Source organism: Labeo rohita, chromosome 15 (assembly GCF_022985175.1).
Source record: "Labeo rohita strain BAU-BD-2019 chromosome 15, IGBB_LRoh.1.0, whole genome shotgun sequence".
NCBI lineage: Eukaryota > Metazoa > Chordata > Actinopteri > Cypriniformes > Cyprinidae > Labeo > Labeo rohita.
This window is the reverse complement of record NC_066883.1, coordinates 17199296-17217044: the sequence shown is the minus strand read 5'-3', so window position 1 is coordinate 17217044 and position 17749 is coordinate 17199296. Positions and strand designations below refer to the sequence as shown.

General features: G+C 35.1%; 1 protein-coding gene across 1 annotated transcript in view; it reads right to left on the bottom strand.

Annotated features, from left to right (window-relative positions):
* The window catches only part of esamb (endothelial cell adhesion molecule b), a 54575-nt gene that overhangs the window by 5198 nt on the left and 31628 nt on the right, over positions 1 to 17749 (bottom strand). The window contains exons 2-4 of the mRNA XM_051129477.1: positions 14010 to 14155; positions 9903 to 10104; positions 9664 to 9819 (exon numbers count right to left, since the gene is read on the bottom strand). Of these exons, the coding sequence (XP_050985434.1) occupies positions 9664 to 9819; positions 9903 to 10104; positions 14010 to 14155 (504 nt within the window). The remainder of the gene's footprint in view (positions 1 to 9663; positions 9820 to 9902; positions 10105 to 14009; positions 14156 to 17749) is intronic.

Genomic DNA, 17749 nt, shown 5'->3' with positions numbered 1-17749 from the left:
AAAAAAGACATGTCTTTATGGTATTGTCAACTCTGTTATGGACAAATTAGGCAATGTGTAGAAATAACATTAAATCATAATAGGAAAAATCCTTTTCTTCTTTAGACAAACAGTCCTTATAAACACTTGAAACTGAGATAATATTTCACCTATGCATACCAAAGGTACCTCCAATTATAGAATCACCCGTATCAGTGAACAGATTATTAACAACCAATCATAGAGCATTTAATTGAACTTATAACGGACAGTTGAAAATGGAGAAGATTGTTTTTTATGCACTTAAGGCAATTAACATTACATTAACATTACTTACTAAATTGTTTTCAGTTCACTTATTCTTTTAAGGCTGGTTATTTGTCATCTATGGTATCAATTTAGTATCAGTACCGAAGTATCACATTCTGGTATTGTACCAAAGCCAAAATTATGGTATCGAGCCATCCCTACTCCACATTAAACAGTGCCAAACAGCATTTATTCTTTAAATACTGTATTAAAATGGACAGAATTTAAAGTCTAGGGCTTTGTTTCATATCAAAAGTAACAAAGCCTATTGTGATTTATTAGATGTTTGCTATATTCTATTCGTTAAAGGAGAAGTCCACTTCCAAAACAAAGATTCACATATAATGTACTCACCTCCTTATCATCCAAGATGTTCATGTCTTTCTTTCTTCAGTCATAAAGAAATTATGTTTTTTGAGGAAAACATTTCTGCATTTTCTTCATATAATGGACTGGTATGGTGCCCCCATTTTTGAACTTCCAAAATGCAGTTTAAATGCGGCTTCAAATGATCCCAAATGCGGTTGTAAACGATCCCAGCTGATGAAGAAGGGTCTTATCTAACGAAACGAAAAATACAATTGAAATACTTTTTAATCTCAAACGCTCGTCTTGTCTTTCTCTCCTTGAACTCTGTGTATTCTGACAGTTACGGTATGTTAAAAGACTCCAATCATATTTTCTCCCTTAACTTCAAAAATCATTTCAAAATCACCCTACATCACTGCAGAAACAGGTAAAACACCGATATAGGCCGATTTCGAAGTTGAGGGTGAACATGAGATGTGAGTTTTTCGACATTCCCTAACTGTCATGAACTGGAAAAAAACTGAGTTTATGCAGAGTAAGAGAAGACGAGCATTTGGCATTTAAAAGTATATGAATTGTATTATTTCTATTAAAATAATCAATCGTTACGCTAGATAAGACCCTTCTTCCTCGGCTGGGATCGTTAACAACCACATTTGGGATCGTTTGAAGCCCATTTAAACTGCATTTTGGAAGTTCAAAATCGGGGCACCATATCAGTCCATTATATGGAGAAAAATGCTGACATGTTTTCCACAAAAAACATTATTTCTTTACGACTGAAGAAAGAAAGACATCTTGGATGACGAGGGTGAGTACATTATATGTGAATCTTTGTTTTGGAAGTGGACTTCTCCTTTAATTACAAACAGACTAATAACTTCTGTGAATTTAAGAGTCAATATGGTTTCATAAAAAATTAGAATCGATTAAAATCAAGGAATTTATATTTTTTATACCCAGCCCTAACTGAGAGTAAATAAGAGTATAATCCTTTGAAAATCCGTATTTATGAGAGTACTTTGTCATTACTGACATATATATGAGACATATGTGTTAAAGCTCTGGCTACAGTTATGTTGACAATCCTATGCCTATTTTCACTGCATGATGCTGGCAAGAAGGATGAGAAGTTAAAACCATAAAGACAGAGAACAAACATTACATTTCTGCCATTATTACAGTGTTGGCAGAGATTGCAGTCAGACCATCTGCTGCTGTAGCTTCTGTCCACACACTGATTGGCCTGCAGTGATGAGCAGCCAAACTCAAATTCCTCAGTGACCCAAAGCCGAGGCCAGACGCCTAGGGACCCCAGTCTGGGCTTTACAGATTTCACAGGCACTTTTATACTAATGAAGTGTCACTTAAAATGATTGGCTGCATAAAAAAATACACTTCAGTGGTATGTTCATAGAAACCTTCAGTTTGTGTTGCTTCTACATTAAATAAGCTACAAAACACAGCACTGATTTTAGCTTTCTAACAAGACACACAAATACTAGTACAGCAGTACACGATTCATAATTTCAACAATGGGAGGGAAAAAAATATGAAAGGGGTAGGATGATGTTTAATATGCTTTTAGGCTGATATGCTTGGGATATTGAATGACTCTAATCTCACTGACACACATTGATACAAATGGCTGATTGCTAAAAATGCTTATCAAGCTTTAAGCTTTTTTGTTGTTTTTGTCCTTTTTGATGTTTTTTGTTGACACAGATTTTGTGCGGATGGTAAACCGCTCTCTGTAAAGGTTAGAGGTGCTGTAGGTCTCAAAACAGTGCATGAACAGTGGAAGATGATCCACCACTGTCATGACTGAAGGAGACGGGGAATGATAATTGGGATCAGGAAATAACCCTAGCCAGATTCAAACCCTGCCAGGCCACATTTAAAATACATTTCTATGTATTTATATCTTACAATATTTTCACAATAATGTTACAAAGATTATCTTTAAAGACTATTTTACTTTTGACTTAAAATAATACCTCAGACCTCAGTCAGTCATTTATTAATTTATAATTTAAGTAAAAACATCCCATTACAAGGACATACAGAGTTTCAAACATATCTTAAACTGCTTTTAAAAATACTGAGTGTACATTCAAAAACAATTACGCAACCATATAAAAGTTAAGAAAAAAAGTCTCTTTGCTCACCAAGGCTGCATTTATTTGCTCAAAAATACAGTAAAAACAGTAAAATTGTGAAATATTATTACAATTTAAAATAACTGTTTTCTATTTGAATATACTTAAAATGCAATTTATTCCTGTGATGCAAAGCTGAATTTTCAGCATCATTACTCCCGTCTTCAGTGTCACATGGGAAATAAGATATTTTTGTTGAAACCATAATACCTTTTTTAGGACTTCATTTGAAATAGTAATCTTTAGTAACATTATAAATGTCTTTACTGTCACTTTTGATCAAATTAAAGGGGTCATCGGATGCTAAGTTCACTTTTACATGTTGTTTGAACATTAATGTGTGTTGGCAGTGTATGTACAAATCTGCCCTATAATGATAAAAATCCATGCAGTGGTTTTTAATTAATCTGTAAAAATAATATTCCCTTTTTCAAATTGAGCCATTCTCAGATGCCTGTCGTTGTGGTGTCACACCCACAGAGGCCGCTGCCATGATAGTTGATTGACATGAGCGTCTTACCTCAGATCAGCTGTAACAGTCCAACCTCTTTGTTTCAATGCCGGAGCAGGGATGTAAGTTAGACTAGAATATCTCCGATTGAGCAATTGAGGTGTTGTGTTGCTGGATGTAATAATGTACACAGTGGTCTTTTACTCCCGACATCGGAGCCGCTGAACATGCAGTATATTACGTTTGTTTGTGAAGGGAATGCGCCTCCCGATCTACATCCATCTACGTTCGCGCGAATCATTCGTGATCCAGCTTCACTTACAGGAGAAGTGAGTATAAGGGTTTTTTGTGAATCTTTGCGATCGGCTTTCCTAATAAAGTGCTAGTTAGCAAGTTTAGCGGCTAAACACGGCTGAAGTAAACAGGCTCGTCACTCCACAAAGAGAAGAGAGGGGCGGGGCGAGCAGAGCTCATCTGCATTTAAAGCAGCCTCGACCAGAATGAGATGATTTTTGCAGAGCTGGTTTTGGCAAGGTAAAAAGGGTGTTGTTTTACACAACCATTGAGAATTTTTAACCAACATATATAATAGACTTTTCATTAAGAGCCTAAAGAATCATATCAACTTGTGGAAGATGGACATCCGATGACCCCTTTAATGCATAATTGCTGAGTAAACTTATGTCTTTCAAAAAAAAAAAAAAAAAAACTCTTACTGACCCAAGACGTTTAAACAAACAACTGTTGAGGAATAAACTAAACTCTCAAGAGTCTAACTAAAGAAGTTTTCTCTATTCTATAGTCTATTCCCTTACCTAGGTATCCCAGCACAAGCACAGGCTGGGGGCAGGACCTCCACTCTGTGAATGCGCAGATGAGAGTGACAAAGAGAGGGTGAGAGGAAGACATATGACCGGGAAAACATGATACGCTTGTCTTTCCTGAGGGGAGAGTTACTGAGCACCTCGCCTCCCTCAGGACTTCCATGTCAGGGAGACCCACGTGCCTGGGATCAAGGAGGAAATTTGCTGCATGGTTGATAAGTATAAGCCAGCTTTCGAGAACAGCTGGCACAGCCGAGTATTTCGACTAAAGATTTGTGCTGATCAGAACAACATGTCAACAGAAATCGTCATGATATGTTTGGGAAAAATGCACTGGATACTAATACACATTTTCTATGCTTATGTCACGCTTTCTTTATCGTTCGATATGGAGTTGAGAGAACATGCCAGTAGAAATGTTCCAATGTTCAAGATGTTCCTGGCACTCAGTCAAGGTCAAACTTGTTGTGTTTAGAGGCAGATGGGAACGTGTCTCTCTGGCTGCTCTGAGGGCAATGAAGCCATTTCCACCTCTCCTCAGGCCAAAGAGAGGAAGACACGCTAAAGCAGTGATAAATGATGCCTGTGCTCTTCCTCTCTACACAGCATCTAACCAGTCTTATTGAGATAATAAACAGATCACGCACAGAGAAAAAAACAGCACCTCAAAATGATACAACAATGATAACAAAATGAAACCTATTTAACAGTCATACCTTTGTTGTCAAAAGTTTGGGATATGTACGATTTTTGAAAAAAAAAAAAAAACAGGGTCAAATAGTGATAGATGCTATTTACACTATGCAAAAATACTAGTATTTTCTGCTATTTTAATACTGCTTATTCCAAATAGTGGCATATATCTACGGAAGCCCGTTTCCACCAATGAATAATTTTTTTTAAAAAGGTAATTGCGACTTTTATCTCACAATTCTGACTTTTTTCTTGCAATTTGGTGTTTACATCTTGACTTTTTTTCTTACAATTGCATGATACAAACTCACAATAACGAGGTATAAAGTCAGAATTGCGTAATACAAATTCGCAGTGTTGGGTTAAAGTCAGAATTGCGAGACAAACATGCCATTTTGAGAAATAAACTTGCAATTCTAATAAATAAAGTCAATTCTGAGAAATAACACCAGAATTGCGAGATATAAACTCAACTCAATTTTACTCAGAATTGTGAGATATAAACTCGCAATTATGAGGTATAAAGTCAGAAATGTGTAATATAAACTTGCAGTTGTGGGTTAAAATCAGAATTGCGAGACAAATTCTGAGAAATGAAGTCACAATTCTGAGAAATAACGTCAGAATTGTGAGATATAAACTCGCAATTATGAGGTATAAAGTCAGAATTGTGTAATATAAACTTGTAGTTGTGGGTTAAAGTCAGAATTGCGAGACAAACATGCAATTTTGAGAAATAAACTTGCAATTCTAATAAATAAAGTCAATTCTGAGAAATAACATCAGAATTGTGAGATATAAACTCGCAATTATGAGGTATAAAGTCAGAATTGCGTAATATAAACTTGCAGTTGCAGGTTAAAGTCAGAACTGCGAGACACTCTGAGAAATAACGTCAGAATTGTGGGATATAAACTCACAATTCTGACTTTTTCTTAGCATTGCAAGTTTATATCTCGTAATTCGACTATTTGTCCGGTGTGATATGAGATGTGAAAAGGGAGAATTTGCTGAGCAACAGGCGGATTCAAACTTGGATCGATCACATCAAAACTGCACTATGCGCTAAAAAAAAACGGGTAAAAATTGTGGAAATATTATTACCATTTAAAATTACTGTATTTTTTTTTTTTAAACACAGTTTATTCCTGCAATGGTAAAGCTGAATTTTCAGCATTATTACTCCAGTCTTCAGTGTCACAGGATCCTTCAGAAATCATTGTAATATGCTCAAGAAAAAAACTGCTATTGAAAACCGTTTTGCTGCATAATATTTGTTTGGAAACTAACACATTTTCCTTCCTGTATAAAACCATTCATTTAAACAACAACAAAAAAAATCGTATTGATTGTATATTTATTTTTTTCTGCTTTAGTAAGATTTATCAGAAGAGCTGTTTAGTTTTAAGCCTTAAAACACACAGCATTTTGGGGTCATTTGGTCCCCTAGGAATTTTAAATGTTTTTTTTTTTTAAAAAAACCCATTTTCTGAGTAAAATAAGCACTGTGATTGACATTACTTGTGACTACAGCATAAATTGCAGTCAAACGACATGAAATGTATAACTGTTGTATGGTTTATAGTTGTTAACAAGTAGCAACATCAAGCCTAAAACAGCTGTCTGTTTTTTTCAACATATAAATTCCCAAAACCTCAAAAGAAATTCCTCAGGGAACAAATGGTAAATTGTAGGGTTGGTACAAATAGACATCATAACAGAACAACTCTACAATCATCTAATTCATTTTATATATTATAGACAGTTTTACCACTTTATCTCTTTAAGATTTTTTGTTGTTGTTTTAAGAAATTAATACTTTTATTCAGAAAACATGCATTAAATCAGTCTAAAGTGACAATAAACACACTTAGAATGTTGCTAAATATTTCTCTTTCAAATAAATGAACTTTTGCAGTGGTTTTCACAAAAATATTAAGCACAATGTTTTTAGCATTGATAATGAGAAGAAATGTTTCTTGAGCAAATCAGCATATTACAATGATTTCTGAAGGATCATGTGACACTGAGGACTACAGTAATAATGCTGAAAAGTGTGCCATCTAAATTAACCACATCTTAAAGGGATAGTTCACCCAAAAATGAAAGTTTGATGTTTATCTCAAGGCATTCAAGATGTAGGTGACTTTGTTTCTTCAGTAGAACACAAATGAAAAATTTTAACTCAAACCGTTCCAGTCTGTCAGTCAAATAATGGGATCCACAGCTTTGAGAGTCAAAAAAACATACACAGACAAAACCAAATTAAACCCTGTGGCTCGTGACGATACACTGAGTTGTTAATACACTAAATAATCGGTCTGTCCAAGAAACTTAACAGTATTTATATCATTTTTAACCTCTGATCCACCGCAATGTCCAACTGTCCTGAGCGCATTCACAACAGCTGGCGCATGACGCGTCAACGTGCTCTGGCGTATACAAAAGCACGAAACCATAACTTCAATCGATCAGGCTCAAAAGTTGGGAGACGGTGAAAAGTCAACACTCCTGCAAACGTAATCTTTTAGTTTTTAATTGGTTACAACAATCAGGACAAGCACATGTAAGTACCATTTTGAGTAGCCGTCGTACCCACAATATCTCTGTGTAAACAACGAGTGATGTATACGTGTGACAGATCGCTTCCGCACGTGTCTGCTGGGGGTGTAATGGTACACAGATGTCAAGGTTCGGTACGTACCTCGGTTCGGGGGTCACGGTTCGATACCACAGGAAAAAAACAACAAATCTACTATGCTAGATTTCTTGTCATTTATTTTGAACAACCAGTAGTACCAATTACATTTTTTTCCCACCTAGTTGTGAAAATATTATATCAAATTATAATGTTACATAATGTTACGTAGCCTATATATGCTGAGTTTCAGTTCATTTTGTGACAGCAAGGAAATTCAAATGGCAGAAAGCGACCTATTTGTTTTCTTTATTTTACAAAAGACCTTTTACAGTGATGCATTATTAACAAGACAGTAAATGACAGTGTTTTCAGTTGATTTTGCTGGTATAAGGAAACTGTTAAAGTAATCGTACAGGCGCACACACACACAAAACCAATCAGTTCCAATCAGCGCCCGCCCCATTGTGTCACTGTTGTAATGCAACTGAAGTACAAAGTCCATAATTTACATAATAAATAATAGTTTAGCAAGTGGATACATCGCAAATGCGGAAATATTATGGAATATTTGGATTTGTGCCGAATGAGAGAGGTAGGATACAAGAGCACAAAGCTCCATTTCGCAAACAGTGGAGTGCACAAGCCTTAAAAGTAACGTTATACTCCTTTGTCAGTGAGAGACGCGTTCAGAATCAGCACATGGTCACTGTCTAGTGGTCTTTGTTTTCAGGTGCACAACTCCTGGCATTCGCTGTTCTTCTGCCGGCGGTTACATTACTGCAGGCGCCCCCTTCTGGATTGAATTGCGTGTATTCGTTGTAAGGCCTCATGCACCGAATTGAGATGTATTGTTTCTCAAAATTAGCGACTTCTGCATGTCGCCAGTGGCTGGTGACGAGGTTTCCAGTGGGTGTTCTCACTACTGGTTGCCTTGACAGCGAATCAGGTTTCTTGCCGCTAAATACAAACATTTTGGAGGCAAAAGACTAAATATAAATATAAATTAAATCTGTCCATATAAACAAAAACGAATGAGAAGCAGAGCCTACTTTTTTCCATTGAGTATGTTTATCTATGGCTGAGAGAAGAACAATCACATGAGCTCCACCGTCTTCTTTCCTATTGGCTGTCGCTCCCGAAAGTCGCTCTTCATTTGCATAAAGTTGAGAGATTCTGAACTTTGTCGCGTCACTGGACACGCCCCATCCGGTCGCCAACGGTCGCTGTAGCTCGATGTCGCTCTTGACCCCGGAAATCGCCAGCTTTCCATTGAAATGAATTGGATCGTGTTCACTTTGTCGCTGCCTGTCGCTTGTAGTGTGAACGGGGCTTTACGGTGCGTTTCCACTCAGTGCCGCTGGCAACGCTACAATGCCACTGCTTTGGGGCGTGTGAAATTTAGGGCAGAGTACGCCTCTGAAAACAATGTTTACACTCTTTTTGCGTGTTATATCTTTCTTTTAGCGGCGGTTCACAAACTAAACACTTTATTAGCACCATAGCATATAATGAAAGTATCCAAAGTGCATTTACTTTTGGATGACTTTTTCAATGATATGTGATTTCATCTCAGTAATCCACCAGTTCCACAAACGCTCGGAAACATACGTCAAAACCTCGCCTTGCTTACTTTTCAAAGCGACTGGTTGTCACCTGACGTTTTGCGCTCGAGATTTGCATAGAGTTGAGGAATGTCCAACCTTTTTGACGCTCTCCATAGGAATGAATGGAAAACACTCGCTACGTACCAGTGGAAATGCACCGTTACACCCCTAGTGCCGGCTGTTGTGAACGCATTTATTGCGGTGGATCAGAGGTTAAAAATAAATACTATTATAAATTTAGTTTCTTGGACAGACCAATTGTTTAGTGTCTTAACACCTCAATATATCGTCACGAGCCGCAGGGTTTAATTTGGTTTTGTCTGTGTATGTTTTTTTGACTCTCAAAGCTGTGGATCCCATTGACTGCCATTATATGACTGACAGATTGCAACATTTGAGTTAAAAATCTTTGTTTGTGTTCTACTGAAGAAACAAAGTCACCTACATCTTGAATGCCCTGGGGATAAGCAGATAAGCAGAATATCCAATTTTCATTTTTGGGTGTTCTATCCCATTAAGCAGTCAAAATGCATCAATCCATACAGCAAATTAAACAAAATGTTCACACTTTACTTTTCGGTATCAATAATGTATGGAAAACAAAATCAAAAATTATTTTTAATGCAACCACAGAAGCTCTTAGATAAAGAAAGAGGATCAAACGATAGCAAACATACAGATGCGAGAGACTCACTTTGCATGGGAGAGAAGAAGACTTCAGTAAGAGGAGCTGCTTTGGTCCATTTGTACTGTGGAACAGGTTTGCCGTAGCTGGATTTACAGCTCAGTGTTACGTTGCCACTCAGTACAGGATTTCCTGTCATAGAGCATACAGGCGTGGATGGAGGAACTAGAACAAACAGAGAAAGAAATCATGAGACAGACAGTTTAATTCCCCAAATATGTTAATACAGCCACATCTTACCAATGTACCTTTAACATTCAGGTGTAGCTCTCCAGACAGGCCTGGAGCTCCAGGAATGATGACGTGGCAGTGATAGCGCCCAGAGTCAGACTCCTGCGTGTTATTGATGTAAATAGACAGATTGGCAGAGGGCATCGACATGGCAAAACCCACCCGCCTTCGAAAGTCAGTGCTACCGATGCCAATCTGTCCCGAGAAGTAGGAGATGACCTGCAGTCAAAAACACACAGAGAGACCCTAGCAGTATTATACATTTGCAAACTGTTTGTCTTATCACAATTTAAAATAGCAGTTTTCTATTTGAATATGTAGATATTATTGGATATCAGTAGATTCATATGGTAAAACGCATTTGAGAGGATTCTGGCACTGTTGAGCGAGTGGCCGGCTCAGATGCAAGTGCAGATGGTCAATTTCAAATTTTAGGCTGATTTTCCATCTATTTATGAAACTAGTAAAACTACAGATTATCATAAGCAGCACAAATATTCATAGACATGCGTACGTTGCATGTCATAGCTGCCATGCACATACGATATAACTACACTTTATCACACCTCTGAGTGTATTTGCTTAACATTTACATCTCGATCTAAAATTTCCAGCAGTAGCGGCTCCTGTTAATCCACTTCTCACCCATTCATCAAATTCATCACGTGTATTTTGATAAGTAGTCTTTGACCTTTCAAGTGTTCCATACTCTTCCTGTGACATTAATGTGAAAGCCATCTGTTGAGTGAGGCTGTGAAAGAGGATGCGGAGGGGAGTCGGGTCTGACATGTCAGGTCCGTGTAATTTATTAGTCTGCTGATGGGACGACAACAGATTGTTCGAGCATGTAATCCATTCCTCTTTTTTACACAATGACAGCAAAGGAGGACAGGAAATGGATAGCTGACCAATAAAATGGACTTATGATACATTCAACATTACAATGAATTTAAAATTGGGGTAAAAGGTTAAGGCTGTATTAAAATATATATGCATTTGTATATATACATGTATATAATCTAGGCTTCTACAAAATTCAACATCAAGATTATAGATTAAATATATAATATATACACATTTTATTCATTATTATTAATAAATTAACTATATATAATGTGGACTGTATTATTTTTTTTTTAAACATCAGGATCATGATTTAAAAATATAGAAACTTAATTAATTATTAATAAATGACATATATTACATGGGACCTATATATAACATAGACTTATTAAAATTAAAATGTATCAACATTTTATATAAATATAATAATTTTTTATTAATAAATTATCCATATATAACATGGTCTTAGTTATGTAATTACCTTAATAAACTATATATATTATTATTATAAATTATTAATTACTTATATATAACATGAGACTTATATATAACATGGACCTATATATATATATATAAATTATTAATTAATTACTTATATATTACATGGGACCTATAAATAACATGGACCCATTCAAATTCAGATATATAAATGTAATGAATTATTATTATTAATACAGTATTTAAAAAAATTTAATTCAACATCAAGATTTTGGTTTAAATGCATATATATTTAATTACTTTTTAATTAATAAATTCATTATACATATATATATATATATATATATATATATAAATCATGGACTTATTTTAAATTGAATAGAAAGATTTTGAGTTAAATATATCTATTTAATTACTTACTGTTAATACATTAGTTATATATATAACACGGATGCATTTTAAATTCAACATCAAGATTATGGGTTAAAATATATAAACTTAATTAATTATGTATCATGGACTTATTAAAGTTATTACATTTAATTTTACTTTTATTTTACTAATGAAAAATTCATCCACATTTTACATAAATGTAATGAATTATTATTAAATATTATCCATATATAACATCAACTTATTTTAAAATTGAATATCAAGATATTGCATTAAATATATCCATTTAATTACTTACTGTTAATAAATTAATTATATATGACATGGACTGTATAGCATACACTTTTAAAATTTAACATCAAGATTATGGGTTAAAAATGTATAAACTTAATAAATTGTTAATTAATTACTTATATATTACACAGGACCTAGAATGGACTCATTAAAATCAAAATTTAATTATTAATAAATTATCCATATATAACATTTTAAAATTCAGCATCAAGATTTTGGTTTAAATGTACAGTATCTCACAAAAGTACACCCCTCACATTTCAGTAATCATTTTAGTATATCTTCTCAAGGGACAATACTATAGAAATGAAACTTGGATATATATTTTAGAGTAGTCAATGTGCAGCTTGTACAGCAGTGTATATTTACTGTCTCCTACAAAATAACTCAACATACAGCCATTATTGTCAAAACAGCTGGCAACAAAAGTGAGTACACCCTAAGTCAGGGGTGCCCGACCCTGTTCCTGGAGATCGACTTTCCTGCAGAGTTTAGTTCCAACCCTAATCAAACACACCTGTCTGTAATTATCAAGCGCTCCTTGAGATCCTAATTAGCTGGTTCGGGTTTGTTTGGTCAGGGTTGGAGCTCAACTCTGCAGGAAAGTCGATCTTGAGACCAGGGTTGAGCACCCCTGCCCTAAGCGATAACAGCATATGTCATTTAACCATGCAAAGCCACATGTCCTATTTATCATGTTCATGTTTTTGTCTGCGTGACAGGACCATACAAAGTTGTATATCTTGTATCGTGTTATCTTGAGTACAGTTCTCTCATACTGACCACTGGATGTTCAACAAGGCACCTCATGGCAAAGAACTCTCTGAAGATTCGAGAATGACAATTGTTGCTCTCCACAAAGATGGCCTTGGTTATAAGAGGTTCAGTAGCAACCTGAAACTGAGTTACAGTACTGTGGCCAGGGTCATACAGAGGTTTTCCAAGACGGGTTCCATTCGGAATAGGCCTCGCAAGGGTCAATCAACGAAGTTGAGTGCTCGTTCTGTGCGTCAGTTGCAGAACCTTGCTTCAAAAAACAGATGCATGAGTGCTGCCAGCATTGCTTTAGAGATTGCAGAAGTAGAAGGTCCACTTGTCAGTGCTCAGACCATACGCTGCACACTGCAACAAGTCGGTTTGCATTGGCGTCATCTGAGAAGGAAGCCTCTTCTGAAGCTGGCCTACAAAAAAGCCCGCAAAAAGTTTGCTGAAGACAACCTGTCCAAGAGCGTGAATTACCGGAACCATGTCCTATGGTCTGATGAGACTAAGATAAACTTGTTTGGCTCATATAGTGTCCAGCATGTGTGGTGATGCCCTGGTGAAGTACCAAGAAAACTGTGTCTCTCCTACAGTGAAGCATGGCGGTGGTAGCATCATGGTCTGGGGCTGCATGAGTGCTCAGGGAAACATGGATTCCATTATGTACTGTACATTTCTGAAGCAGAACATGATGCCTTCCCTTCTGAAACTGGTCCGAATGGCAGTTTTCCAACATAATGACCCCAAACACACCACCAAAATGGCAATTGACTTGCTGAGGAAGGTGCAGGTGAACCCTGTTGAGCACCTAAGGGGCATCCTCAAGCGGAAGGTGGAGAAGCACCATGTGTCTAACATCCAGCAGCTCCATGATGTCATTATAGAGGATTTGAAGAGCAACAACCCATGCTGCTCTGGTGAATTCCATGCGCAGAATGATTAAGGCAGTGCTAGATAACAATGGTTTAACACAAAATATTGACACTTTGGACACAGTTTTGACAAGTTCACTTAGGTTGTACTTACTTTTGTTGCCAGCTGTTTTGACAATAATGGCTGTTTATTGAGTTATTTTTAGGGGACAGTAAATATACACTGCTATACAAGCTGCACATTGGCTATTCTAAAATATATCCAAGTTTCATTTCTATAGTATTGTCCCTTGAGAAGATATACTAAAATAATTTCTGAAATGTGAGATGTTTGTGAGATACTGTATATACATTTAATAGATTTTCAATGATAACAGAATCCAAGACTTACATATAACATGGACTTGCACACATATATAATATATAAGCACACATATATAATATTATTATATTACTACATAATTTTCCATACAAATATTCGATGTGTAAAGAATTTATAACACTATTTCCAAAAATACTCACTTGTTTGGAGTCATTGGCCATGAAGGTCCAGATGACCGCGTTCTTCTCTATGGAGGTAGTGGGGGTGTACCAAGCCTCCAGAACGACCATTTGTCCCATGATTACCTCCATGTTTTTCCGTGGCATCTCGACCCGCTGAGAGTCACCTGTGACAGCAGTCAAACAGCCATCGTTAGGATTTATCCTGGAGTTCGGCAAAAGGACTTGACTTTAAGGTGACATCATTAAATTGTACTTTTGACAAAAAAATCATAATCCAAAGGCAAAATTCGTAATCCAACCAAACACACACAGAAAAAACCTTTAAAACCTCATCCCAAAACTCATGTACTAAAAATGAATAAGGTGAAATAAGGTGTCTCTTTCAGCAGTCCCGTGAAAAAAAAAATGCATTCATTGCATACAGATTTTTGTATGCACACAATGCATCGTCCAGTAGAAAAAAGTGCATAAATGCATCCAGTCGCTGTGATATGACTTGATTTGATGGATTTAGTACAAATCACTTCTTAAAAACTAGTTAATGTAATTAAAGTATAATAAGCAATAAAAAGCAAGAGGTCACAATGAATTGCCAATCCAGTTTGAGCAAAGAGCAAGAAAACTGAATATAAAAAGCACTTTTTGTGCACTAAAGAAAGTACCCTGAGCAGACTAATTTAAACCCATCCAAAGTCAGGAATCACTCACAGGGCAGGAAGTCTCCTGAGCTGCTCAGCTGTAGGTGGATCAACTGATCCCAGCATTCCCGACTGTCCTGGTCAGCCAGTTTGGCGGTGGATGGATCGCTTGCTCACAGACTGATGTGGTGTTGGAGCTCTGCTGCGCTGCACTGCTGCTATATTCCCTTTACTTTCAGCTTTAAACTGAATCTGCCTGTGACGTAAATACGCCGACGTCTTGCTTTAGGCTGAGCGCTGCCCTCAAGCTGCTTTGTTATTGCTCATGAGACTGTGCCCATCTCTCTATTTTTTAATTTCTGTTGTGGATCTGGACTAGTAATCCTCCAACAATCCGCAGCCCAATCTCGCCACGCATTCTACCGGCTCACGTGAAACAAGTCGAGCTCAGCTGGACTTAAAGATGATGTAACCGACGGCTCCTTTGACGAGCACTTTCACTGCTGGACTGTCTTCATTCATATTCTCACAGAAAGATAAACCTCTCAGATTAAAGGATCCGATAGGAAACTGATCTAAAATGTAACCACATTCCTTAATTGCCTCAGAGGGGGAGCTATATATTAGAACAAAAGATTTTTATTCTTATTACTATTAGTAATAAGAAATAAGCACATTTTATTATTGCATTATTATATTTGTTATATTGTAATATTTATTTTTTGTTTTATTTTATGTAATGTTATATCTATATGTTAAAATATTAATAAATTATAAATAATAATAAATAAAGTATAATCTATACAAATAATCTATATTATAATGTTATTTTATATCATTATAATTATATATTATTACATTAATATATTGTAATTATTATAATAAACAATACAAATATTTTAAAGATATTTTAAGAATTAAGTTTTATTGAGCAAGGATGCATTAAATTTATAATGTTACAAAATACAAAACAGTTATTTTAACATTTTGAAAGAATATTTCACAATACTGTTTTTCGTGTATTTTTTATTTTTAAAAAAAGCATAAGAGACTTTTAAAAACATTTAAAAATATTACCGACTTCAAAATTTGTACAATACAGTATATCAAAAATAAATACATAATTAAATACCACAATAGTGAATTTAGAGTGTATGTATGTATTTATGTGTAATTATTTTAAGTGTATTAAATAAATAAATAAATAAATAAATATAACTATACACTTACACACTGTATTATATATATATATACATATATATATATATATATATATATATATATATATATATATACATACATATATATATATATATATATAAAATCAAAAACAATATAATTTTGGTAATAAATTAACCTCAAAATTTGTATTATCAAAAATAAATATGTAATTAGATTTTAAAAAGTTTATTTAAAATGTATTACATATATAGTATATAATCTCTCTCTCTCTCTCTCTCTCTATATATATATAATAAAAAATATATATAAAAAAATTAAATAAATATGTAATTAAATACTAAAAAGTGTGTGTGTGTGTATATATATATATATATATATATATACAATAAAAATTATATAATTTTAGTAATAAATTTTAATTTTAGTATTAAATTAACCTCAAAATCTGTATTATATATCAAAAATAAATGTCATTAAATACAAAAAAGTGTATTTAACGTGTATTATACAATATATACAATCAATATGCAATTCGAAATCAGTAATAATTTTAGTAATTCATTAATATACATTTACATTACATTTACATTTTCATATAAATCATAATATATTATATATACACTCATACAAAATATACAAAAAGTGTTTAAAGTGTACTTATTTATTTAAATTGTACATATACTCACAATTAGTTATATAATCAATAATAATATAATAAATTATTATGCATTATAATATTAGATATACACTGTGGAAAACCAATAAATAAATAAATAAACTGTAAAAATAATAAAACACAAAGTGTATTTAAAATTTTTCTTGGACCAAAATTTACTTCACAGACTGTCTGATTCAATCATAATATTATCCAAAAACAGTATTGTACTTGTTTCCGTCTGACAGATTTGTTTTGCTTTTGTCACCCTTTAATCTTTTTAGTGTTGAAAGCTCAATCTTCCCGTTCCTCCCGGCCTGGGACTTTGGACAGGGTGTAAGTAGGACATGCATCGCCTGGGTTCATGAAAGCGCTGTGCCGATGTGTGGCGGCTCTCTGATGTGCTGCGCTCAGCAACTGTCCCAGGTTTATCCCTTACATTTCTGAGCCATAGTAGTTTATTAAATCAAGGAAAATCTTCCCTAATCCCGTCCCTGGCTCCATCTGTGCTGCTCTAGACAGACACACGCAGCACCAAGGTGGAAAGCCTGACACGGACACCTTGATTCGAGGATTACCACACGGCCACACAACACTTACATATACATGCATGTACATTTATACACAAGAACAGACCTGATGAACTCATTTAGAAGTTCAGATCCTGATGAAGAACCTAGAAAGCTATGCACAGTTTGTACTGTAAAAAAATCAGCTGCTGTTGATTGACAGCGACATTGAGCTCTGGGATCGAGATTTCCAACAGTGGGATATACAGTACTACAATGGACATTCAGAAGATGAAGACTGGAGAAGCTGCACTTAAGCAATTAGTGAGGGACAATTTGTGGAAAACATCATCCCCTAAAATTAAAAACCAAATGGACACCATAAATTACATTACAGACTATTGCAGTTACACAAGGCCACCTACTGAGGGCAGCACAATACTGTAAGATGATAACAAAAGAGAACGGGTGATAGATGAGTTAGACGAACAGATTTAACAGGGTATATATCAATGCCACTGAGTCTCATGTGCATTCAAGAGAATCAGAAATCGACATCAGATCACAGTCTATAAAGCAGATTTTAATCCAGGGTCTTTAAAAATAAAGGTCCCAACAGTTTTCACAGTGATAATATAGAAGAATCATTTTGGGTTCACCAAGTGTATATGACTTTCTACAATAGGAGTTATATTAAAAAAATGCCCTGGCTCTTCCAGGCTTTATAATGGCAGTGAATGGCTGTTGAGATTTTGAAGTCCAATAAAGTGCATC